The 27,180-nt window shown below is 40.7% G+C and overlaps 1 protein-coding gene across 3 annotated transcripts in view; it reads right to left on the bottom strand.

Moving 5' to 3' along the window:
• GLCCI1 (glucocorticoid induced 1) overlaps positions 1–23,234 on the bottom strand; it is a 59,875-nt gene extending 36,641 nt beyond the window's left edge. Inside the window, exons 1-2 of one of the 3 annotated variants that reach the window (XM_032991687.2) lie at positions 22,211–23,225; positions 1,878–2,029 (exon numbers count right to left, since the gene is read on the bottom strand). In XM_032991687.2, the coding sequence (XP_032847578.2) occupies positions 1,878–2,029; positions 22,211–22,667 (609 nt within the window). In that variant the 5' untranslated portion in view covers positions 22,668–23,225. Of the gene's footprint in view, positions 1–1,877; positions 2,030–22,210 lie in introns of all 3 variants that reach the window. The other 2 variants (XM_042801979.1, XM_042801980.1) reach the window with 2 other exon arrangements.
• Positions 23,235–27,180: the final 3,946 nt, after the last annotated feature.

A 27,180-nucleotide genomic window follows, 5' to 3' on the forward strand; every position in this document is an offset into this window, starting at 1 on the left:
TGATATGGATATATATTTTAAGAGAGGGGTTAAGAAATACTGTTACTATAAAGCATGCTATCAAAAATCGCCTGAATGGAAATTATGGCTTCAAAACAGAAAGACTTTCAAGGCATAGTATTGTACTATTGTATTGTACTATGCCTTGTAAATCCAGAATTAATAGCTTTTTAAGTTAAGTCTTTCATAACAGTAAAGATGACTGCTGCTTCTTTTTTTTTGCTAAAACTGGCTGGCTGGTTTCAAAATGAATGAGTAGGACATAAAGACAGCATTTTCTTAAAGGGTCTCTCAACACTTTCTAGAAGTGTCCTTGAACAATTTTTAATCATCAGATTCCCAAATTAATTAAACAGGATTTCTGGAACATACAGAGAGAGCTTTCTTCTTTTCTAAGCATTATACACTTATCCTTCTCCCATCAGAGGGCTTCCTGTGTTGCGTTACAGTATATTTTAAAGATTCAGAAAATTATTTATACATTCAAACTTGTCCTGAGAAACTCAGTATTACACAAAAGACTAAAAAGCCAGAATCAATGTGAAGAGATGCTGTGTTTCCTCTAAGCAGTGGTGGCAGAATGGGTGACAAGTACGTATGTTGCAAGTCAGTAGAAACTAACCAAAACCTATACACCTACAAGCAAAGTTACAACAGAAAAATCCTTGTTATTTTAGAGGTATCATATACATTGTGACAAGGTAAGTTTCCATTAAAAACAATTCTTAACAGCAAAAGAGAGTTGTAAGCAAAAGGTGGTATGTCAGAAGTATCATTTTTCTTTGCAGGACACCCATGATAACAATGGGCCAGAATCATGGCACAAGAGATAGAAAACTGATTTAACAACAATCCCTACATGGCCCATAGACTGGAAATATAACTAAAGATAGATAGTTTCAGAACACAAACTCAGATGATGTACTCCATATCCTAATAACACTACTGAAAAAATGTAACTCCTTTGCTGATAATTTGAGGTTTTTAGAATTATGTATGTTTTTACCTGTTTGATAGTGATCATCTTTGTGGGCAACAAGCTCCAGTATGAGGAGGAATCAGGCAAGAAACAGTGTTCACCTTTCCAGCCAAAGTGCACTGGAACACTATGAATAACACAGCAGCCTACCTGCCAGGGGTTCTTGCTAAGGACAGAGCCCTGAGGAGGATCCATGAGTATCAGGACATAAATAATCTCAGTAGCCTTCCCTTTGTAGCTCGTGGTAAGGCTCTTGTTCTGACGTCTGGCTTCAAGAGGCTACTCTGCCACAGAGCATTTTTATATTTCTTGCTACTAGGCAGCAGAAGGGACGTCTCAAGACCGTACTGTATGCTCACTCCCAGCTTCCTCTTCTTGATTTCCCCTCTAGTGACAAACCGATCAATTCTTAACAGTAACCTCTCTCCTTCTCCTCCCCCGCACTCACACAAGCACACTTTTTGAGATCCACAGATTTATTACCACAATTTAGTAACATCTTTAAGTTTGTTAGCCACTACTATTACAGAATCTTTTTTATAAATAACACTCAGCACAATTTTGCATACGGCAGCTTCAAAATAAACCAGATGCAAGGCCGAGATTGAAATCTGCTTATTTAGCATCAACAGATCTGCCCAAATACAGGAAACTATTTTTAACAACTGTTTTCTAAAAGCATAAAAATATTATCTGTCATGTACCATGTTACTGAATTGACACTGATTAAAAAAACACTACTGTACCCTATTTTTAGGGCTTCATATTTATACTAAAATTAAGTGAATCCATATTTCTTTGGAATTAAGTTGAGCTAAGATTCCAGATCATGTGATAAAGTATCAGGAAGACATGAATTATAGGAAACATCTCTGTTGTCTTGTTTTACAGCTTTTACCTGAGTTGATTTATCTTTCATACATGAAGGGTAGTGTACGTGGGGATCACGTGGCCACTGTCCTGTGAGGTAAGGTCCTGTTATTGTGTCCAAAGAAGAAGTTCGCCTTATGGTACCAGAAGTTCTTATTTGCTGGGATTTTGGCCTGTCCACTGTAGAAAACCAGAACAAAATCAACAAAAAAGTCAGGCTAAATTTGATGTGAAATGTTAAAAGATAGCTATGACACACAATGGCAAGGACATCAGAAACCTCTGTCTAAATGCCAAGCTAAAAAGAATGCCATCACATCAAAACAAGTAACATCAGACAAAGGAGAAAAAAAATACAAAAAGGAGAACTTAACAGTTACAAAAACAACAATGCTTGAAGTGTTCATATCTGCGAAGAAACAGACTACTTATGCAATCTATTTTCATCAACAAAAAACATCAAGCAAATTTAAATAGAGCAATGATGCAACTCAGGAAAGCCAGGCGTACAGAAATAGAAAATATAGTATCAGTATTGGTTTTTTTTTTTTTTTTTTTTTAAGTCAGCTTGCTTAGCTTTCTAAATACTAAAACACAAATCATGACAAAAATTATGATACTTAAGAAGATGCATATCCGATTTCTTGCTCTTGTGTATGTCATTCCATATTATTTACACGATCCCAATACAGGCCTTAGCAAGCTGAAAGCATGTGACCGTGAAGTTCTCTCTGACACAGCTCAGGTCAAGGCAGCTACCACGTTTGTCTTCACTCATCACAGCGCCTGCAATCTTTGACTCCTCCCTCTACTTCTCACCCCATACACCTAGATCATGGAACACTTCTTCCTGCATTTCATTTGGAAAACAGAGTGTAGGGTGATTCATTAAATTGATGTGGGAAAGAGCAGAGTTTTACAGCATGCTCTCTGTATCGTCTTGCTTTGTCCTTTAGGCAAAATTACTTCATATATTCGTTTTCTAGACTTCACATAAGCCAACCTAAGCCCTACGTTACAGCTACTGTCTATTTTTCTCACTCCTACTAAAATAAGTTTGCAACTGAGATTACTTTCAAGTTACTCACATGCTGTGCACTGATCTGAGCCACCAAACCCCTATTCACTGCTCAGAACTTGAGAGCAGACCTGCTAGCACACTCCTGACCCCAAACATGGCCACTGACCTCCACTTGTGTTTTCTCTTTGTACATCATCTGGCATTGCTGGATCTCAGAAGGCAGACTACATGATCAGTGTTTTATACAGCAATCAGCACGATGATTAAGGTATAGCTTGCACTAATACAGCAAGCTTACAGTATGATCTATGAACACGATAATGTTAAAACAGACCATGTTAGAGACATGTAGAGCTGCTGAAACACTTCATTAGCTGTTCAGTTTAGGTGAAGAGTTCTCAATAATGCCATGAATTGGAAGCATAATAGTGTATCATGCTGCCTTTGTATAATGTAATTGTTTTGACTGCCTTATCGATAAATCAAATCCTTACAGTTTCAAATAGATCTATCCTGATAGGATTCCAATTGTGGCAAATTTGCTTTTTAAGAAAGATTTTTGAACTATTAAAATTAAAGAAGCCTGAAATCCAAAATAAAGCTGACATATGCTAAACATGAAACCAGTATTGACATTTGAGCTGAAATGCAAGTGTACCTGAAGGGTGCATAACCACAAAGCATTCTTCCAACCTTCACTGTCATGCTATGGCACTATGCTACTCTCTCAGGTAGCCTGAGTTTTGAAAATTTCTCCAAAAGCTCTGTTCCCTAGGTATATATTACATGCAAAAAACTATCAGAAATTTGTTACTATGTAAATAGTTTAGTGTGTTCTAAAAAAGCCTTTTAAAACAAGTTAGAGACTGTGCAAAGACAGACTGGCAAGACAATGTCTGAGGATGAAGAAATAAGGACTAAGCATACCTTTGCAAACTTTACATTTAAAAAGTCTTGCTGACTGAAAAAAAACAAGGAAACACAAGCCCAAAATACACAAATAAAATATATATAACCAGAGAATGAACTAAGGTCTTTGTCTTGTTCTACACCCAGAGGAAAGGCAACAGCAATTCCAATATTAATAACTCATATAATTCCATTACAATTGAACAGAAACAAACATCACCAAAAGTTACTGCATTTATATTTTTCCATGGTAACCTTGGAAGCAGACTGCAGGACACTAAAACCCTAAAGCCAGGAGAAGGAAAGTTCACGATGCAATCTTGTAAATCCCTACTATTTATCAGTATTTCTTTGGATTACAGGAAACAAATCACTTTTCAACAGCACTAACCAATCCAAATTAACACTCACTTAATGACAACCCTAGCCCACTGTTGTCTACGATCCTTTCATCTACTTTGAGGTCGAATGCAGAGATGTGTGAACCCACCTAGTGAAGTGATTCATCAAGTTAAACATAAAACTAAAATGTACCCTCCAAAAATTCATAAATACACTGTTTTCCCCACTACAGAGTTGGCACAATATAATGGGCAAAATAACCACAGGAGAGCCAGAAGGAACAACAGGTCTGCAGCAGTGCTGAGTTCTGTTCAATAATGGTTTCAGCTCTCACCCTTTTATAATATAAACTTACATCATAAAAAATAAAGAAGGGATCCATAAGCACACAATTTGAAGGAACTTCTACAAAATTAGCATTTGACAAACTGTCTTGTACAGTAACGTACTTAAAGATGACAGGATGCCACACAAAGCAGTGTTGAACTGGACCACTGAGAGGTGACTCAGAGCAGTTAAAATTGTTTTCTAAATATTAAAACTGCTCTCAGGATTTATTTCTTGATTTTGCTTTTCTCACCTAAGCATGGCTCCCCACTACTCTAGGGAGCTACTACAGAATTTTCACTTCTCCCTAAACTTCCATTACCAATGGGATTTTGATGCTACTATGATGAATATCCTTCCGCAGTCCAAAGCACCTCCTCCGGATGGAAACCTCATGCTTCGTTTTCTTCATAGAAGCAAAAAAGAACAAAAAAAGGCAGGAAGTACCATCTGACATCTGAAGCACTTCAACAGCTCCTGAAGTTAGCCAACAGACTTCAGCATTCAGAAAGGCTTCATCAGTATTCAGAAATTTCTAAAGTTACAGACTGATTTTATCCAAGTTTCAGACTATACCTCATCTGACAGCATCCAAGTGTACGAATGGACTTTACTGCAGTGGTTAAGTCAGAAGGATTCTGTTGCTTTCCTCAGTGACATGTGACATATCTCACAAAGAGCTCAGCTCTACTTCCAGAACAAGTAATCTTAAGAACACAGAAGCATAACACTACCTGAAAAACTTGGCAAGAAGATGTATGCTTACAGGAAGACAAAATACCTCATGGATTATTTAAAATATGCCACAAGTTTTAGTGGCATGTATTTAATGGCTATTGCTACACATTTCTAGTTATAAATGATGTTACACAAAATGACACAAGGGTCTACCTGAATACTATAGCTGGTGAAATTCGGCATGATACTACCTCCCAGAAGGAATCAACTAAAATAAACTGCACGAAATCATGAAATTATGGTTCTGCATTCTGCATTGAGAGCCAAAAGAATTCTGGTTATACCACCTAGACTGACTGAAAAAAGGTTTCCATTTCTCTGCCAGCAAAATGTAATTTAGTAAGAGACTAACCCATGACAGCTCTTTTGAAAAGGACGTAGGGCTCAAATAAAACCATCTGCTACAGCTCTAAAATGAAGAGATTGCCTTCCCATCCAACATAGAGGCAGCTAACCTGAGAGTCATGTTCACAGTCCATTTCAGCTTAAATAATGCTTTCTGCCATGCGTGCAATGAGGAAAATCACCTGCAGCAGAAGAGCAAGACTGACAGCTAGCATTGGTACCATTAGAAAAACTGCTTCAGCTAAATCCACCAGAGCTTATCTGTCAGCATCTTTCCTTCCCATCTCTCTCTGCAGTTAGCAGATGCAGTTCAAATTTGGCCAAAACTTTTACACTCACATCCTTGCATGGATATATCCAACTTAAAAAGACTAAAATTATCCTAAGAACTTCTCAGATGACACATATTCCTCTCAAGTTGAGTGAAAAACATGAAATACAAAAAAGTTCAATTCTTTCCTAAAACTAGAAGTATTAATATTGTCATCTTATTATCAATGTCAGTTAATTGTGACACTCTCCTGGGTAGACAACATTCTTGCAGTAGTATCTTGATTTTTTCTTGAAAGTTCATCTATAAGTTAGACTATTTGCCCAAGACAGCTAAGTCGTGACACCATGAAATATCAGTACTAAATTCCACAATAAAGTTTGATGAGATGTTGTTTCTCTTCAGTTCAGTTGCTAATACCCTGTAGAACCTTCTGGTTCGCTTTCAGAGCTCCCAGTGAAATGAGTCCCAAGCCTAGGTCTTGCCTGTTCATAAAGTATTTCAGATCTTACCTATACTAACTTCAAAAAACTTTTCTCCAAAAATATTAAAGGTTCTTAGGACTCATTTTGATGGATACTCTAGTCTGATCAAGACTCTTTCCAAGAGCCCCAAAGTCAGAGTTCACACAGTCTGTCTTGAAGGAGATGCAAAGACTATTTATCACATTATGAAGGAGTATCAGGTATTTCTAGGATATTCCTACCAGAGATGGCAACAAATTTACAACAATATACAAAACCAGTGATTCAGAAGTGCCTGTGTGAATGTCTCTTAAATAATGAAGTATGTGGGAACGCAACATGGGAAATCATACAGTAGAAATGAAAAGATGAATATTAAAGAATGGCAACCCACAGTAACTACTAATAATGATGGCTCAACACTTAGGTCACGGTTACCACAGCAGTGGCTGCTGCTAACTGCCCCACACAAGTCTAGTCAAAAGTCCCCTCTTCTGTTACACCTTCTACAAGCATGAAAAGGGATACCTCTGCTCTTGCTTGCTTTGGACAATGACTCCTTGAGTACTACGAAAGTAGACTTTCAGATACAAGAGAAGGAACAGTGTCTGAAGAGTCTGGTCAAAGTTCTTTTTTGCCTGTTTGTTTTTTTAAAGTGAGTATATAGTGATACTGTACTGATTCCTGAATATGTATTTGATTGGTCTTTCCTACTCCCATTATGTAGGTAGATGGACAAAACAGTGCATGTTTATCTGGAGAATTTATCTCTACAAATGTGGGAGGAAAAAGATTGAAGAATGGGGATTCAGAGGCCACTCCAAAGAAATATTTCAATCTTCATTCTCAAGAAGGCTTTTCTCTTGTAATTGGAGCCAAAAATCTCTCAAGAAAAAGATTAACGAGGGATTTGGGGTCCCTAGAAGTTTTACTCCACAGGATAGATCTGTTGGCTCAAAAGACATTGCCCAGTTGCCAGTGACTGACGGACTTGTTTCTGACCCAATCTGCAAATTGGCTCAATGACTGCATTAACAGTGCAGAACAACAAAGAGCATACTGTTTGCCATGTACTGTTCACACAAAATAACAAAAAATAGGATTTTAAATACCAACTTAAAAAACACAACACCCTAATATGTAACTGAATGGAAAAAATATGAAGTTATTGCACTCCTCTTTCTACAATTTCAAATTAAACAACTTAATCTCTCTAATAACTTAAAACAAAACAAAATGCAAGTTTTTTCAAACATTTAAAATGCAGTACAGTGTTTTGCTACCAAAAGGGTATTTCGAAGATATAATAAGAGATCGTCATTTTAAGTAACCTTCTAATACATCTCTAATAATACTGCACATTCAACTCTGTAAAAAGTCTGTCTTCATTATGTGCACCCCACTGGTTTTGATTCAGTTGTAACAACTTCAGAAATTATTCCAAAGTTTCTATTTTTAGAAACAAAGACAGAGAATGACTAAAAGTTAAGGGGTATGACATTCTGAAGTAACTACCCTAATTTCAATTATCCATAAGATGGAACCAAACAAAAAAAAAAAAAGGCATAGAACAGTATCATAATGTAACCAAGGCTCCAACAACCAAACTGAACAAGCAGAAAACAGTCTATTTCATGAGATCAGAGATCTTTCCAAAGATCCAGGACCATGAATTACGTGCTTTCTACATCCAAGATTCTTCAGGGGATGAAGAAGATGGGGGGGGGGGGAGGAGAGCAGAATCAGTCTTCTACATAGGTCATTTTACAGTTTGACAGTCTAGGCAAATTCAGTTTTGTACCTGCTGCGGGTTACAAGAATTCAAACTGAACTTTGTGAAACAGCAAGTCTATCAAAACAAGAGGTAGCCTACACTGGAAAAACAAAACAAAAGCAAACCAGGTTGCTCTTTCAAAGGAAAAATGTAGACAAAGACCCAAAGTAAGGGGTTTAGGAATCGACCTATTGAGTTATCTTTTATAGCCGAGACTAAGACACCTAGAAAGGGAAGAGGTCTTCTATTAGTCACTGAATCCAAGAGGTAGATCAAGGTATTTCCTTCCATCAAGGACGTTTTATGCATGACTCTTCAAGGATGTACAGCTTTCCTCACCTAACTGCACAGGAAGGCAGAGTGCTCAAAGCCAGGCTATAGACACATGGAGCAAGAGGGACCGATGGATGAACCTGTAGGCATACGCATTTCACTGGACCTACAACTGACCCCCCAAATCTTGGTTGCCTATGCATATATGTTGAAACAGAGTCTCTGCCTCATGTCCTTACTCCACCCAACAACAGGTCAAGTAAAATGTGACTACACATATCATTCAGAAGTCAGATTTTGTTCACAGCAAAACTCCCCTGTTTAAAATCAACACTATCCTTAGAGATCAAGCATAGAAAGAACATTCTAATCTCAGTAAGAAAAGTAAACAAGCTATAAGGAAGAAAGCTTCAGCCCTCTAAAGCTAAGTTATTCTTCTAACAAAGATTACTGCTGGCATGTATAAGACCTGTACACGAAAGACAAAGCATCTCGTATCACAAAAGCCTGCATTGTTCAGAGATGTAACTACATGTTTGCACTCTAACAGGACACTAGGTAGGTAAAACACTGATTCCAAACCTTTCAGATTTGTATGTATTTCACATTTTTAGAATATCTTTTTCTTTGTAAAGTTATTACTTCAAACTTAAACACTATGCAAATACCTGAACTTAGTATCATCTAGTACATTATCTAAAAAAATTTCCTGCTTTAAAAAGTTAACACAAAATTGACTGGAGCTCAGCAGCTAAGTATTTGGGAAAAATAACACACAGAAACACACAACCAACCGTTAAATGTTGTGCACTTCTGCAGGTACAGAGAATTTTCTTCATTTCAGTTCATTAATTTAGGCCTGTTGAATGACAAATTTATCCAATATTGAGAAATGAACTGGGAAACAAAAAGAGCAGTAAGGCTGTTGTTTTGTATTTTCCTTCCAGGGTATTAATAATTAAAATCTTGAAGGAAATTATAAACACATGCAGTTAATTCGTTAACTAAAAATACCACCTTTGTTGAATAAACTTGATGTCTCTGAAGGGATTTTTTTTTTTGTTATGATAATATTTACAATTTAACAAAATGTAGAAAAGTGATGGCTTTGTACATCTTTAATCAAATTCTACTTTCCATCAAAATGCAGTTAAACATAATTGTGAATAAAAAAAAAACTTAAAAAACCCAAATGCACGATTCACCATTTTCACAATCAAAATACACAAAGAACTGTAATCAATGTATGGTAGACTATATAATGCCATCATAATGATCACCAATGATTAGAGATGGAAAGCGTTCTTCTAACTACAGCTAATTAAAATATAACTCCAGAAAACATGAATAATATTTTTTTTCTGAAAAGAATACTGCAACATAGAAACGCAAAACCAAATTAAAACTGATTGCTTAAATCAGGCTGTCCAACTTAATTTATTTCATCAGTAATCTTTTCATTATCAGTTAAGTTATAGAAACAAATTCCTGAATCAGGAGTCCAGTTCTCAACTACCACTGACAGAACACACATAATCACTTAAAAACAGATTACAAACTCAGTCTTACTTTGCCCCTACAATTCCTACTGGAAAAACAAAGATTTTATTATTCTGATGGTTTCAGGCCTTCTTATAGTTTTCCACATAAATATTTACATTGTCAAGCCAATCCACCCATTTATATGCACTAACTTACAGTTCTTCCCTCCCACCTCTACATTCCCTTCCCTGCTCACTTGGATTCAGAGAAAGGAACTGTATTTTTATTCAGAGTAGATTTTTTTATCATTGCATAGTTAAACTAACCTAGTAGCCCTTCTCTTTGTCTGCTCCATTCTGATTTTACCTTTCTTAAATTGTGGAGCACCAAAACAGTGTGTAGCATCCCAGATGATGTCTCAGCAGGCCCCTGTGTGGCAGGTTGCTCATTTGTGCAAGACCTGACCCGTGCCCAGTATTCTTCCAGGCACTTCATGTTGGCAGTTTAGACACCCCACCATCATCCAACTCCACTCTCCAACATTTTCAAATTATATGCTCCCTCTCAGAGGAAGAGATATTCTGCCCAAATACAACTTTACATACATAAACCTCCATTTTTTATTTTTAAATCTCACTTTTTAAAATTATTATTTCATTTCCCAAGGTCCTTCAACTCTTCTTACATAATCTTCCTGCATACTAATTAAACCTCTCAAAATTCAACAACAGTTTCATCACCCTAATTTTAAAATTTGCCTAAGCAGATAAGATCTACTTCCCGTCTAGAAAATCGGATCTCTTATCAAAACCACCAGGTTAGCATGACACAATTTGGAAAGCTCATTTTGCACTTTTAACATTTCTTCCTGCTTTCCACCATACTTTAGGATTTCTTCTGAAGTTTTACCTATAGTTGAAGTTAGATGAACAGATCTCCGTATTTTAGAATGACTCAACATTTTTCACATTTTAAAAACATCAGCACTGTATCTCCTATACTCAGGTATCTATTCTCAAATGGTGTCACCTCCTGTTCAGAAGATTGCCTTAGAAATTTGAAGATAAGCATGAACTTCTGAGTAAGGTTTTCTAGAATCCGGCAATGGAGATCACTAAGTTGTTTGTATTAAAATATGCAATCTGTATTTATCATAGTCTTGGTAATTCCTAACTCCAAATTACCCTCTCCCTTAAATTTTCTTTTTTTTTTTTTTTTTTTTATCTTTCTGGGTTAAAAATCACTGTCCTTATTGAAAGTGGATTACTTATGCTTCATCCCGGTAATCACAAGGCATTGAATACCTGTGTTACTCCATCTGAGATTTTTGTTACTATTACTTGGAGTTGATTTTGAAGCCATACATTGCAGCAAATCAGTCTTAGACCATCCTTAATCTCTTTTTTCTTAATACCAAATGGCTGCAACTACATTTTTCTTATTTTCCTATTTACATGCTTCTATTGTCTGTCTTAAAGCATGCAAAGTCCAAGTCATTTCAGGTTTTAACAATTATCTCCTAAGATTCACTTTTGGATTGATAATGTGACATTCTTTTCTGAGTTCTTCCTGCTGTTTCTTGCAGGCCTTCTGCCTACCCCTAGCATTCTTTCTGAGGTAAGTGTCCATGCAATCAGATGACATCCTTGAGTTTTTCTCATGTTTGAAAGATTTCAATAGTGTTAACATTTTTCATTAAAACAGATTCTCTCTCTAGTCAAGTCAAAGCAACCCTGTTTAACCAAATTGTCAAACTATGTCCTTCTGAAATCTGAAACTTTACCCCGGATTTATGAACTTGAAAACGTATCTCTATGTAGGACTTCTTTGTTTTGCTGTATAACCTTGTAAATTTGCATGATTAAAAAAAGCCTAGCTGCAGGAAACATCTAGCATTTATTGTATATACAGTGCCAGCACACCCATTTCTTCTGCTTCTCAGATTTTGAGTTGTCAGACTTGGTAATTCCTACCTTTAATGCAGCCAAACTGAGTTTCTACTAGAATTCTTGCAATCAAAAGATATCCCTGCAAATTCTAATTTTGTATTAAAGGTTACACATACCACTAAATAAAATCATGATACTTCAATCATCTTAGTAGGCTAGTTCCTTCCTCAGAAGTAATTAAGGTAGATGTATACAACAGTTTCACAAAATCAGTATTTTAAACAATATATGAACCGCACACTTCAATACACAACTTGGCTTTAAAGCATGAGTGTCTCTATTTCTACAGTAATGTCCAAAGGTTATTTGGATCTTCAGTGTGGACAATTTCCTAAATTGAGTGTGTCTCCCCAGTCATTTCCTTGTATGGATGTTTCTCAAATACACATTACTTTTAAACATGCACAAGTCAATTACATTTTTGCCCATGAGAAATTTTTCTCTTCCAGATTAACAATTTTCCTTGTTCCCCCTGAAAAGAATACCAAGTATTTCAAATGTATGTTATCGTTTGTGGGGGAAGAAAACATTGCAAAAATTATTATTTGGGGCAGGGTATGAGGTACAACAAAGAAGCCACTGAAGGTGAACTACCAGAGAAATCAGAGTATAAGAGAAAAGATGTATAAGGGTATTCCACAATTAAGCAAACACAGCTACAAGTTAAGAATTAAAATTTTAAGATCTTGAACAGAAATTTACTTCTGTGAAGACAGCTTCTCCTTTAACCTGGCAGCTTCCCAACCACTGTGTAAACCTGTCTTATTCTGCCGCCTTCAGCAGTTAGCTGATATTTTACAGTCACACTGTTCAAAGTCTGTTCTGGGACACTCAGCATAAATCTGGGTTTAATTTTTAGTGTGCAAGTCAACTCTCCATTACTCTGAAAAATAGAAAGTTAAGATATCACACAGAATAGAAAAATTTTGAATAATGTAAAGCATACTGGATATGGAGGTGTAACACCTAACTGCATAGAGTCAACACTGCAAAGCCACTCTGGTTTTGCAATGTACTTTCCAGGGCTTCAGACTCCAGGAAGACTTCTTAGCTGACATGTGGAGCTAAATTTACACTGGACTCCCGTGTGTGAGAACTGCATTCACCAAACCCTTCCAGAGCACAAATAACACCACACTGATACTTGCTATAATCATCAGCATCTTCTAGTCCTATGGGGCTAACGAGCTCTGCCGTAATGTACAGAAGGAGTGGTAGTGAGACATGTTGAATACCTACAGAGACCCGTAGGTCTTGCAGAACCACTCGCTTGGCTCCTCCACACTACACGTCTCAGTGACCAGAGTACTGGGTACAAAATTTTCAAGGTTTATCTAGCAACATTTCCAATCCAGCCTGGGTACAGTGCTTCATCTAATGAAAGCAACTGTACTGTTATCCCTGGAAGCTGTATGTCCACAAACCTGGACATTGATAACTGTGCTTAGGTAATCTGCTCCCAAATAGCTAATGGCTGACTACATGTCATACTTTGAAGAACTAAGCTTTGTATTTACGGGCTAATTTATGCAGACTAGGATTAACAGAATTAGCTAGTGATCGACTACAGAATAACCAAAATTTGTTTTTTGATAAGAACACATTATGTTCTGATTTCCAAATCACAACTTGATTTCCAAATGCTGACAGATGTCAATAAATTAGAGCTTTTATTTTTTTTTCCTTTAGGACTGCAGCCTAAGCACCTATATTAAAATGTTTAGGTTTTTCTAACCATGAAGCCTTTTCAAAAACACATACAGATAATCCACACAGCCAACCTTCACGAAGTATTTCTATCAGAACTCCAAAATAGGCGCTGTACATCAAAACACCAAAGATTAAAAGGCACATGATGTAACAATACCCATTTTGCCATGCATTTAGTTAGTTCTCAATCAAGTGGTTACTGTTACAGAAAAATTTCTAAGAGACAGATTTATACTTACTCAAATAATATTGAAATTCATATAGCTACAGAAACGAGTTTCAATATCACAGTACAAATGCCAGTGATCTTTCAATGACCAGTCAAGCCAGTTAGATATGAGTGTTAATTTCTGAAATTCAGACATGTCTACTACTAATCTCCTTGTTTAATGCCTGGTAGTGAGAGCATAGGAAAGGAAGATGAAGCTACCCTTTTTCAAACAGGTGACTTGCACTGTTCAATGAATGGGATACTTAAATTATTATTCCAGTTTAGACTATCTCAAGGCAGAGTGAGAAGAAAATATTCTACAATGGATTTTAGATTATTCAAAAACTATGATGGAACTGCTATTGTACTGTTCTTAGTCACCACTCTTAGGAGTAAAATATGAGATACGTTCTTCCTAAAGAGGAAACAAAATGTGTAGTTTGGGTAAAACTAGTTTTAAAAGTTTTTTAAAAGTTTTGTATTGTTAATCACTCATTTGTATTTGATTCAGAGAATAATATCCATTGCAAACAGCTACTCAAATTTAACACTAGCAGCAGTGAAAGTTAAATCCTTATAAACAACTACAGCTGTGTCATTGTTTATTGCTAGGGCACATGCAATACTAAAGAAGGTCTAAGCAATATGGTATCTTGGATTAAGGTTTCAAAACCCAAGCCTGTAACATTTCTGACCTACTGGGAAGTATATACTATCTCCAATGCAGCAATATCTAATATGGAAAGCTAATTAAGAGATCTACTACTACAAAAAATGTAAACTTTCCTTCAAAATCATCTTCTACTGACCCAACACCAACTGGTTAGGTTAACCCCTATTTACAAATTGTTTGTACAGAAAACAGTTATTGCTCCAGTGTGGAGACCCACACCTTCTGGTTCCACCCCGCCCTCCCCTCCCCCCAAGAGAAAGCTAATCTGTTTTTAACAGGGTGATAAATCAACAGCTTGGTAGGATACAGCAGCAGCAGCTCATAAGAAGCGGTGCAGATACCAAAGGAGTAGGGAAGGGGTAGAAGAGAGATGAAGAGGACCAGGGCAGAGGCAGTATTACATGGCCAGAGATAGCAGGCTGAGGGCACTCCCCAGCAGGGCCTCACTTGGCCTGGCTGGGTTTCCTTCCCCAGGATACGACTTTCAGTAGCTACATGCCCTCGTGCTAACAACAGAAGACATGGTCTGAGCAGTCATCACCGGACAGTCGAAGAGGACCATGTAAGGCAACATGTAAGGGTCCTAAGTCCATAGTCACACAGCTGGGAGAGCAAGAAAGAGTTCTGAGAAAGCATCTATTTCAGTCTCAACCATGAGTGAGTGTTTCCATGGATGAGATCCTAGCTTCATAAAAATAAGAGTTGGAGACACTGACTCGCCATTCAAAAGGACTAGTATTACACACTGTATTATGATACTCTGTGTGGCATCCATACTGCAGAAGTCAATTAATTATGATGCCTTTCAGTAACCATCAGCTATTTTCAAGTTTTAGGATTTGGTTTCTAATTCAAAAATAGTCATAAAACAAATTGGTGGTGGTGAACTTCAGAGTCAAATCAGGAGGGGAAAAATCAAAACATAACTGAAGAACAATCTAGGTTTTGGGAAGTAAATTCACAACCAGAATGTAAAAATTAGATTATTAAGTACAAAACCCCATCTTTCCTTCACTCTAATCTCAGATTGTCTTAATTTTGCAATTATCCACACAAAAATGGTGACACAAAGGAAAAGGGGATCATCTCAGACCGATTTCCTGTTTAACATCTTTGTTGGTGACACAGACAGTGGGACTGAGAGCACCCTCAGCGAGTCTGATGATGACACCGAGCTGTGTGTTGCAGTCGACACGCTGGAGGGCAGGGATGCCATCCAGAGGGACCTGGACAGGCTGGAGAGGTGGGCCCGTGTGAACCTCATGGAGTTCAACAAGGCCAAGTGCAAGGTCCTGCACATGGGTCAGGGCAATCCCAAGCACAAATACAGGCTGGGCAAAGACTGGATTGAAAGCAGCCCTGCAGAGAAAGACTTGGGGGTATTAGTGCATGGAAAACTGACTGTGAGCCAGCAATGTGCACTCGCAGCCCAGAAATCCAGCTGTGTCCTGGGCTGCATCAAGAGAAGTGTGGCCAGCAGGGCGAGGGAGGGGATTCTCCCCCTCTACTCTGCTCTTGTGAGACCCCACCTGCACTGCTGTGTCCAGCTCTGGGGTCCCCAACATAAGAAGGACATGGACCTGTTGGAGTGGGTCCAGAGGAGGCCGCAAAGATAATCAGGGGCCTGGAGCACCTCTTCTATGAGGACAGGCTAAGAGAGTTAGGGGTGTTCAGCCTCAAGAAGAGAAGGCCCATGGCAAGGGGGCTGGAACTAAATGATCTTTAAAGTCCTTTCCAACTCAAATGATTCTATGACAAGTTACTGTGGATTCTACCCTTCTAATGAAGAGATGTGATCCTTGTTTTTACCCACCTGAAAATACCTTAAGCCATTGTTTAGGCACTACAGTTTTACATGAGAGGCAGCATTGAAAGAGAAAGAACTCAATGCATTTAAATATTAACATTAAAGTAAGTTGATGACCATTAACACAGTTAACGATCAAGTCTTTAGCAAAATTTCCCAGTTATGTATCTTTACTACAGGGTCATTTTTTCATCAATAAAAGATACTCTTTAAAAAATGCTAGTAGAAGTTTAAAACCTATTATATTAACAACTTTTCCTGAACATATGCTAAATCCATGGCAAACTATTGTGTCAAGAATTGGCAACACTTTTCTCTACTGAAGATACTGCCAACCAATTTAAACAGGAACTTTCATTTTTCACTTTGGGAAAAAAAATACACTACTACCTTCTTCAGATGAAGATAATTCCTCAACTGATGAAGTCCCATAAAAAAAAAAAATATTTCAAATATTCACTTAAATTGAAACATTGAGGAGCATACACTTTACTTCCAACAGGTTTTCAATTGTTACAGCTATTGCTTTCAAATCCAGGTTGAACTCACATTTCAGAATTACTGCATGCTATCTTTTTCTTTTTCATGATAATATCTAGAATAATAGCATAAACTTCATTTTAAAAATAACTAGCTTTTCACTGTGAATTTTAACAATAAAGCAAAGCTCAACAACTCATTATATGTCAGTCTATACTTGGCAAATAATTACTTTTTTGGAAGATTCTAAGATACATTCCCTTGATCTACCCTCCGTGCATTTTAAGATACATTTTAAGAACCTCCTTTCACCCCACCACCATGGGAAAGAAAAGAACAACACACAGGAACCATGAATTTCAGAAACCAAGTTTCAATATTAGCCACTGGTTTACTATACATGAATATTGACAACTTGTTTGGCCATATGTAACACACTAATACTTGCTTACATCCAAAATGTAAGAATTAAAGGTCAGTTAGTGATTTAAAATAGCTAAATAGATATATACTTTATAAGGGTTTTTTTTTTTCATGGGGCGTGGGGGGTGCTTTCTTAATAGCTAATGCCTTGCTACAATACTATTCAAGTTCGGTTGAGAAAATACCTTTATTTTTCTTTCCTGCAGTTATTTTAACACCTGAGAGAAGATCAATTTGTCTTACAAAATGTATTTATTAAGGACACCTAATACACTCATTTAAACTTATGGTTAAAACACATAACTAAAAAGCCTATGAGTTCAAGACAAATGGTTCAAATTTAGTCAGTGTCTTTTATTTCACCATATTATATTCCAATGAAAGCTATTTTGGGAAGAGAGAGGGACAAAGCTGGAGCAAAACTGGTTTGGCCATACAATTATGGGAATACTGCTATTATTCAGGCATCAGGAAATAGGAAGCGTCACAAAAATTACTTCCTTACCTACATTTGTTAGAAATAAAGGAAAGATCTTCTTGATCTCCAATATAAATGCTTATGATGCCAAAATATTGGATGGCTTGAATCCAGGATATTAAAATAGTTCTGTCTTTTGAAGTCTGAATTCTGTTTTTTTTAAATACTGATATCCCTTACAAATCTAGAGATAAGCAGTGTTGTCCATCTTACTCCACTGCTCACTCCACTAGCCTTTTAACTACTAGTGTAGCAACAGATATACATACTTTTTACTTAGAACTGAGTTATGCAGTTATTTTGCATCTTTTTTAATTCCTTTCTCCTACTAATGTTGGCAATGCTCCAGGAGTTATTTGGGAAAGTAAAAGATATTGGGAACCCTTAAGAGCCAAACTGATTACAAAATTCTTCAGATGTCCTTAAAACCAACCTTTGCCTGCAAAATTTGATATGGAAAAAAGTTTTTACTATGAACTAAGTGAAAGTTAGAAAAATACGAAGCATAATATTACACTAGCACCAGAGTTAACAGTACACAAATCAAAGCATTTGATGAAAGCAATATTGAACCTGAATCATACAGAAGTCAATTGCACCCTCCTTGTATACAAAACATCACATCCCTTGTGAAAAAACAAACTAAACAGGAAACCCACTCACATATTTATATAAGCTACTTTACATAATAGCAGAAACTACTGATTTTACCCTGGTAAGGCAAGAAAAAAAACAACTTGCTTTTTTTCTGTAAAACATTGTTAAGTGTTCACAAGCAAATGATATGTTTTATTTGACCCGTCCAAGGCAGATTTTTGATTATTATTGGAATGTCCTTTGTCATAAACGACGCAGCTTCACATTCTGTTGACATTACATTTATGTGATCAGAAACATACCAGATATATTCACTCTAAGAGAACCATGTGTTGCTATATACAACCAGACACTTTTTACATTGCCAACTCTCCAAAACATGCATCAAGGCTATAAAAACATATCTATTAGTAAGGAATAAACATGTTTAAAAAAGAGAAAAGGCATAGACTCACACATAGCAGGTTTATCCTACAATACCAGAAGGCTTTTCCCCCCTCTTTTTTTAGCACATTGAAATTAGTATATAGCATTCATGATTTCTCATCCATTCAGCATCAATACTATCCAAGTACAAATACCAGCATCAGTGGTTTCCTAACAACTACAAATCCCCAAATTTGCTTAAAGAAAATATCGAATTCTTAAAGTTTCAGTTCTAAACACACAGGGGTTTGCTGCAGAACAAAAACATTTATGGCATCCTAGAAAGAAGGGTGATGGGAGAAGGAACAGAGCATGCTGCTTTCATTCATGTAGTAGTGATGTCAACGCCTGCAATGGTAGTTGCTCTGACCTGTAGAGGCTCAAAGCTGGAGTGTTTTCACAGAAATTTCCTTTATAAAAAGAACCTCTGGCAAAACACTAAAATATCCACAACAAAATGGCTTAGTAGGATACTCAATTCAAGGAATCTATCCTGAAAAGGCTGAAAGGAGGTGGGGAGGGGGTATATGTCTTAAGAGAAAAACATCTGTCCCTCAGAATCATAAGCAGTCTCCAGCACGAGCATATCCGTGAAACAATCCAAGTCAGACTGCAGAGCCAAAGACACAGATCTCCTGAACTGGTGAGAAAAACAGGATTATACCTAGAGCCTGAGCTCACATTTTACAGCAGTGGAAAATGGTTTTGAAAAACTGACAAAAAAACTTAATCAAGTTGCTTCCCGAAGACTTGCATACTGATAACAACTATAAATAGCTGGAGTAGCACATTGTTTAACAAGCTGCAGCAAGATGGTCCATGTTTGAAAACAGAACATTTTTATTTTTTTCCATGTCCTCCATTATTACTGCAGCAGTCCTCCGGTTCAGCAAGCAATTTTCTCTATACTACTATCACCATGTAAGACTGCAAACATCATTTTTAGTATCCATATATCATGTACTAAAATGCTGAGAACAAGCAGGGAAACAAAGACAAAATCCTGCCCCATGGCATGCAACTATATTCTAAATTGTGTAAAAACAGCTCCAGGTTTTGGGAGGAGAGCTTGGGGTAACCTTTTTTCATTTGCAAGACTGAAGAAATAGGGTATCTTATTACCCTCGCCTGCTAGAAAATGGTGCCTGTATTTCGGTAAAATAAAGCTGTTGACGTGTGCAATTGTGGTCATTATTAGGGCGATCACGTTGTTTTCATTCATTCATTCAGGATTTGCTAGAGGATGTCAGCTTCTGCAGCAGCAGCTGGCTTGACCTGGAGGAGGGGGAACAAATTCCTCGCAGCGCATACAGATTACAGGGTGCGTTTCTTGACGGACCATTTATGATTTTATACATTGCACTCATTAAATCGAATCAAGCCATGTATGCTGCTAATGTGGTTTACCGTGAGGCAAGCTCAAACAAGTTTAATGATGGAAAAGTCATTCAGTACTAATTTATAGTCTGATTTATTAAGGCTAGAATAGCCCACAGATGAAGAAGACTGAAACCGCTTTCTAAAATTAAAATTTTCCCTCCAAGAAAAAATTCGTATGTAACAATGAAATACTTCATATCTTTGGAGTATTATTGCTTTCTTGCAGGTAATTGCCCACATTCCACCCTCTTCAATACACCTTAAGCATAAACCTTTATACACTGCACCACTACAATGTTTTGCTCTGGGTTCCCATAATTAAATAATTTACAGTAATCATCAGCATCATACCTATTCGTATGCACCTATTTTTTTCTGTTTTGCTAGTTTCCATTAGCATTTTTCAGAGGTTAAAGAAGGAGGAAAAAAGGAAATCTGCATTTACTATTTCATACGGTGGGGAAAATATGATCTTTAAGATTTTAAATAGAGCTTGAATGAAGCAAAACCACTGAAGCTCAGTTCCATTTTCAAGCATGCAAAAACTTATGCATTAATAGATGATATTTTTGATAAGTAAATTATGAAATATCTCTGTTCAGATTATAACAACCGATTTGGTCATCTGCATAAGCACAAATCCTGTATAGGGTAAATTAACTCCATGAGTAACTGCCAGTGACATTTTGCTCATTTGCAAAACGCTGCCCATGTGCTAGGACCATTCTGATGGCAGAGATTTGCCGAAGTTACAAATATAACAGATTGTAAGGTTTTACTACACGTTAAAAGTGAAAGGGGGAGTGGGGAGAAGGTAACAGATTCCACTGCTACAAAACATGCTGGCAACCAACACAGACCACAATTTGCCACAGAACTGAAACACAGTATGACTTAAGGAAGGGACAGAACAAGTGAGGGATATTGAACCACATAAAACGTTCCCAGAAAGAGATGATGTGTGATACCTGATAGCTACGGCAGGATAACATAAAAAGTGCATTTAGTCTGATTCATTCAACTGCTAAAGTGATGGGGGAAGGGAGGGGGAAGGTAAGATGGCCACTGCCACTTTAACACATTCAATAATTTAACAGACAGCCTGACGCAGGTTAAGTTGGACTTGCTGGGAATCAGTTTTGCATTTTAAACTTTACGGGCCTATTTTGACTACATCGGGGTTTGCTGGGGTTTTTTTGGTTTGTGGGTTTTTGGTTTTTTGTGGGTTTTTTGTTGGTTTTTTTTTTTTTTTTTTTTTTTTTTTTTTTTTTTACAGTCTCAAAGATTCAGTATTAATATCACAAGGAGACACTCTGTTAACTGTTTTTAAGCATCTCAGTATGAAAATTTGCTTTCCGTTTTGGAGTCTGTGCTTGAAAACATTACATATTTTAACCTAAGATGTTATAAAAACGCAAGTCTAAGAAACTGAGCTCTGCCAAAAGGAAGAGCGTTTGAGGCTTGGATTTAACACAGACTTAAGAGCTGGGTTGTGACACCCCAAATATACATGCAGCCCATTAACAACCCGTACTAAACAATTACACCTGTAGACGGGGAAGCGAGTTAATTTTAGCCTCGACCCTCTATTGCACGCATCCACTTTCCAGAGCCCGTGCGCAAGGCTGGCAGGAGCTGGAGCATTGTGGCCGGAGCCCCTGCCCGCTCCCCTCTGCAAAGGGGCCGGGCTGGGGGAGCCGCCGGCGGCCCCCCGAGAGCGACGGGGGGGACAGCGGGGCTCGTCCCCGCTCCGCCGGGGAGGCACTTCCTCCCGAGGCCGGCGCTGGCAGGCGGCGCGGGGGGAGGACGAGGGTGTTTTTCCCAATCTGGTTCTCCACCTCACCCGAGGAGGGGCGGGGGGGGAGGATGACATTTAAGGGCTCACATACACCGCCCCCCCTTCCCCCGTGGAAGGCGGCGGGACGAGGTGCTTTCCCCCCGCCGCTCGGCTGCCCTCCTGGCAAAGCAAACCCTGGCACGGCACCTGCCCGGCGCCCGGAGCCGGGGGGGGGGGGGGGGGTGTGTGTTTTAGGGCTCATCCTCGCCCCCCACCCCACCCCCCTCACCGCCCTCTAAGACTCCCGCCGGGCCGGGCCGGCAGTCCCCCGGGCCCTCACCCGCAGTGGCCCGGCGGGGAGGGCAGGGCGCACCCCCCACAACGGGGAGATGAGGCCGGGGGGTGCCCGGAGGCAGGGCGGCCCCAGCTCGGCCAGCACCCCCGGGGGGGGGGGGGGGGGGGGGGGGCAGGGAAGCGGGACGCCGTCTTTGTCCGGTGCTTTACCTCTGTACACCGGGGAGCTGGGGCTCCGTCTCTCAGGTGAGCTGCTCCTCCTGCTGCCGCCGCTCTCCGGCGAGCGCCGCTGCCTGCCCTTCACCCTGCCCGGCTCCGCCGCGCCGCCTCCCGCCGCCAACGGCGGCGTCGCGCTGGGCGGCGGCGGGCTGCCTCCGCCGCGACCCCCGCCGCCGCCCCCCCCCGGCCCGGTGTTGCTGCCCACCGAGGCGGAGGGAGACCGGGTCGGGCTGTGCTGGTTGCCCCGCAGGAGCTGGTACGGGACGGTCGCTCGGATGGGCTGGAGCAGCCGGCTGGTCCCCGCCGCGCCTCCCCCGGCGCCGTTACCGGGGCCCCCGGCCGTGCCGCCGCCGGCAGTGGGGGACCCGGCGGCGCCGCGCCTCATCCTCTGCGGCGGGGGCTGGTGGTGGGACGGGGGGGTCTGCGAGGAGCTGGACGAGGAGGACATGGTGGGGATGCGCAGGACCCGGCCGGTCACTCGCTCCGGCGGCTGCGGGGAGCCCGAGCTCGGCCCCCAGCGCCCCGCATGCACCGGCCGGGGTGGCAGGACGGGGGGGGGGGGGGGGGGGGGGGAGGAGGAAGGAGGGAAGGGGCGGGGCGGGACAAGCGCTTCACGGCCCGAGGGAGTCTCCGCGCCGCCTGCCCAGCTGCCCCCGGCGCTTCCTATCGGCGACGGCGGCTGCTCCCACGCCAGGATCCGGCCATCGCTGCCCGCCCCAGCGTCGCGGGCACCGGGCGCGCTGCCGAGCCCCGGCGGCCGCTCACATCGTACAGCGCTGCCGGCTCAGGGCGGCGGGGCGCGACGAAGGCGCAGGCAGCCGGAGGCGGTAGGATGGGGAGGAGGGGAGGCGTTCGCGGCCAGCTCCAGCTCCTGCCCCCGCCAGCGCCCGGCCCCGCACCATCCGCTCCCCGCGCCGCCCTGCCTCCGAATGGCAACGCGCAGCCCCCGACGCCCGGCCGCGACGGGCAGGGGCGGCAGCCGCGCGCAGCCATTGGGCACCGCCTCCGCGCCAGCTCAAGCTCTATTGCCCAGAGGCGCCGTCGCTCTCGGTTTTCAACCAACGGGAAGGCGGCGCCGCGCGGCGGGGGGGGGAGGAGGCGGGCCCAGCGGCGGGGGAGGCGGGCTGAGGGAAGTGGGATGTGGCGGCCGCGGGAGGGGCGGGGATGGCGGCCCGGGGCGGGGGGCGGCGGGGCCCGCGGCGTGCTGCCCTTCGGGGCGGTGCGGGCGCTTCGGGGCTGTGCGTGGCCCCGGCGCTGTGTCGGTGCGGGGGGGTTGGAGGGAGGAGCCGTCTCGCGGCCCGGCCGTCGGCGTTCCGCGCCGTTGGAGGCGGCCGGGAGGGCCCGCGGCCGTTCCGCTCGCCAGGCTTTTCCCCTCAGGGCTGCGGTGGATTCGTGCCCGGTGGGGATGGCCGCCGCCGGTTCCCCGGAGCCCTGGGGGGAGTGCGGTGGGGATGCCAGAGCCCGCGGGGCTCAGTAAATTGGGAGCACTGGGCTGTGCTGGCAATGGCGTGGGAGTGGAAATGGAATGAGTGGAAAGGGAGGATATGCAGCCCGCCGGGGGCCTTAAGGTACCAAGATGCGTTCTTGAGCTTAATCTTGGCTTTATGAGGATGCTGACTTGATAATAACTAAAGAGAGCAAGTGCTCTGAACCAAGTCTTGCACAACCCCTGATCCCAGAGGACTCAACCTCTTCCTTGCTTCCTCTACTCCCATGTGGGAAAGGTTCAGAAACTGCCAAAATTACCTGCAAAGAAGTTTATTCATGTCCGTTGTATGTGACTGTCAAGCCTTTTACAGTAATTTTCCTTTTACTAAAAGATCAAAGTGTTCTTCAAACCTAATTAAGTGTAGTTTCATCATTTCATACAAGTGTATATGGAATTTATATGAGTATTTTCCTAATGTACTTCCAAAAACACTTCTCAGAATGTCAAGAGGAAAATAAAAAGTTTTACAGTGTTATTAAGAAAAGTTGTTTTGTTCTAGGAGAAAGAGCTCCCACTAGATGAATTGATAACATGAGACAATGGGGCAGAAAGAAAGTAAAAGATTAAGATGAGTAGCTAAGAAAATAAATGGCTATAAGATCAGAAAGATAAGTTGAGCTGAGTCCATCAAGAGAGCAGTGTTTATGTTGGCTCTGACGCAAATAGGATGCTAATGGAGGTGAAGGAAAAATGCAGTGAGTCTTGCTTCGTGGAGGAAGCCAGCTCAGTGTGATGGCCTCTCAGATTCAAAGTGCAGGCTTTAAGAGAACAAAAATGACATTGGATATAGGCAGAAGTAGGATGGTTGGTGTTTAACACACGATATTCTACTGTATAAGATACTGCCTTCCAGTCAATCAGTAACCAAGCAAAAGTGTCACAGAATTAACTATATCCCCTATACTGTTTTTGATTATATGATAAGCATTCATAATTGTCTTGTAGCACACTTCAGGTTACTACACCAAAGCTGTCCATACCTACCCTTATCCCTTGGTAGCCCAGGAACCAGTCGATAGTCCCAATGAGAAACTGTTCTAGGAAAATGCATCTATTCATGGGCTGTTAACAAGACTTTGTTTGCACTAGCACCATGTGATGCAGTCACCGCGGTTATGTTACAGAAAGGGTTGGAATAATACACCGCACATCCACACGAACATGTGCTCAGTCAACAAAGCCACCCCTATAAATTAATTTTAAGAAAAATCAGCAACCATATATTTTTCCATTAGTCCAGTCTTTTTTTTTTTTCTGCTAGCGTGAGCCAAATTTGTTTGTATAACTGTGGTGTAGAGACTTTTTCCCCCCAAGGATTTTGCACTGTGCTTAATCACAGCTTATGAAGTCTATCTGGTTCATTTTTTCTGCTTCACTGCACTGGGATCAAAATGGCTGGAAAGCATTCACCTGTAGAAGTAGTCTGCCCACACTACTATCAGTAGCGTTTTAAACAGTAAGCATATTTTCCTGTGTCTGTAACTTTGTCAGATAACATTGCTGATTCAGTAATGTCTTATAGGCTGAAAATCATTCAATGTCAGCTGAGAAAGAGGGTGCATTTTTGACTAGGACAATAGCTGGTACATTGCAGCTATTGCTAGTTACATCAGATTAAAATAAAGATGGAGTAGTATAACTCTTGAATTTAGCTCTTTAGATGCTATTCTACAATCCCAGCAAATACTTCCATCATGATGTTCTCCCTCAAAACAAGTGAGATATTTGAATAGGAAGAATAGATGCATAAAGACAAGGTAAATGTGTGACACAAAGTAAATCCCACAAGCCTCAAAACAAAAACAAACCCCCACCCTCCCAAACCACAGGACACTGCAGTGTAAAATATCAGTAGCAAGTCTTCCTTACAAAACATGCAGTCGACCATGCCGCAACGTTACAGTCTGAACAGAACCAACATATCGCCTGCATAGCCTTCAAAGCAAGTGAAAAAGAAAAGTTCCACTGGGGCCGCTTCCAGTCACACTGTTACCAGACACATCAACAGCTGTACAGGAGAGACTTCGCTCCTCAGAAGTTATTTCCATCTTCGACCCTTTCTTAACCAGAATTAGCATGCATAGTATAGCAGCATCATGCCACATGCCAGGAAGCAATGATTTCAGAAGAGATGAGGAAAGTATTCTTCCTTATTTTAAAGTGGTATGCCAACTGCTGAATTTTTCATTACGTTTTTGGTCTAGGTTTCAGAGTACTTCCCTTGGGGAATACCACTGCTCTGTAATATTCAGAAGGTATAATAGGGAAAGCAAAGTAAAAACTGAACTCCTATCAAAATCTTCCTATCTTTCAAAAACCCATGTTTGCCTTAAATACCTCAAGACAACTTTTCAAAAGCCACATAAGAGGTGTTTCTTATTTCTCATTTCCATTTTAAGAAACTACCTTGTCAGATGGCATGCACTTAAAGGAGTTTATGCTGGAGGTAATGGGTATTTCTGAAACTTAGATCCTTTTGGGAGACATGAGCATCCTTAGCACAGCTTCTGGGAGAGGCATCCTGAAAGCAGTGGAAATTACACATCACAGCAAGAGCGTGGGAGCAAGGGAGTGAACTCAAGGAGTGGGGCAACAACAGGCAAGTGTGGAGCAAAGCTACACACATCTCTCCTACAAATGGGTTCATTACGAATGGGTTTGTCTCTTGAGGGCAGAAGAAGGTTTACTTGAGTGCCATGAGCCATGGAAACCAAGAAGGTTTAAGCAGCTGCTAGAAACTGCAATCCTAATCCTTATTTTGTCTCTACTTGAAGGTTTTAGAGAGGACAGACTCTTCAAATCTGGACATATCTTTTGTTTCTAGGCTCTTACCTGGGCATAAGGCTGTCAATACTCTGTTCCCAGTGTATCTACCTGCTCGTTTCATTATTTTCATCTCTCTCATCTCCCTCTGTTTATGTTTTTTTTTTGTTGCCCTTTGCCCACTCCACTTAAAATTGAGTCCTTTGTGACTGTCTCCAAGGTTTTCACACGGCACCTAACACAAAATAGTAATGAGAAAGGGTGCATTTATCTTCACGTATCTTTGAATCTTGTATTTAATTTATTTGTAATGAATATACAATTGGGAATATTACATTTGAGAAGAGAGAAATAACAAGATAAAGTACTTACATCCCATTAATATTCTGAAAGAGACGACCAGAAAGCATTAGTTGCAGCCAGTGACTAGAACAACCCAACAACCTAAGGCACGGCTCTCAAATGATAAAACTGGGTCTAAAATATGCTTGTCGCTGTACACTTGCAGAATCCTTGGGCAGGAACAGGAGCCTCTGTGTGAAATGCTGCTATCTGGTGCTGAGTAGCTCTGCTGAAGCAGGAGTGGCAAAGTTTCCTAGGAAATGTCTATCTCAAGATGTGGAGGTGTTAGTTTAGTTTTTGGCCTGTTTTGCCTTTAAAAAAAAAGTTCTAGCTGGAACAAGCCAGTCATGGGAAAAAAAAAACATGT

Source organism: Tyto alba, unplaced genomic scaffold (genome assembly GCF_018691265.1).
Source record: "Tyto alba isolate M040663 unplaced genomic scaffold, T.alba_DEE_v4.0 Super-Scaffold_38, whole genome shotgun sequence".
In the NCBI taxonomy this organism is placed as follows: Eukaryota; Metazoa; Chordata; class Aves; order Strigiformes; family Tytonidae; genus Tyto; species Tyto alba.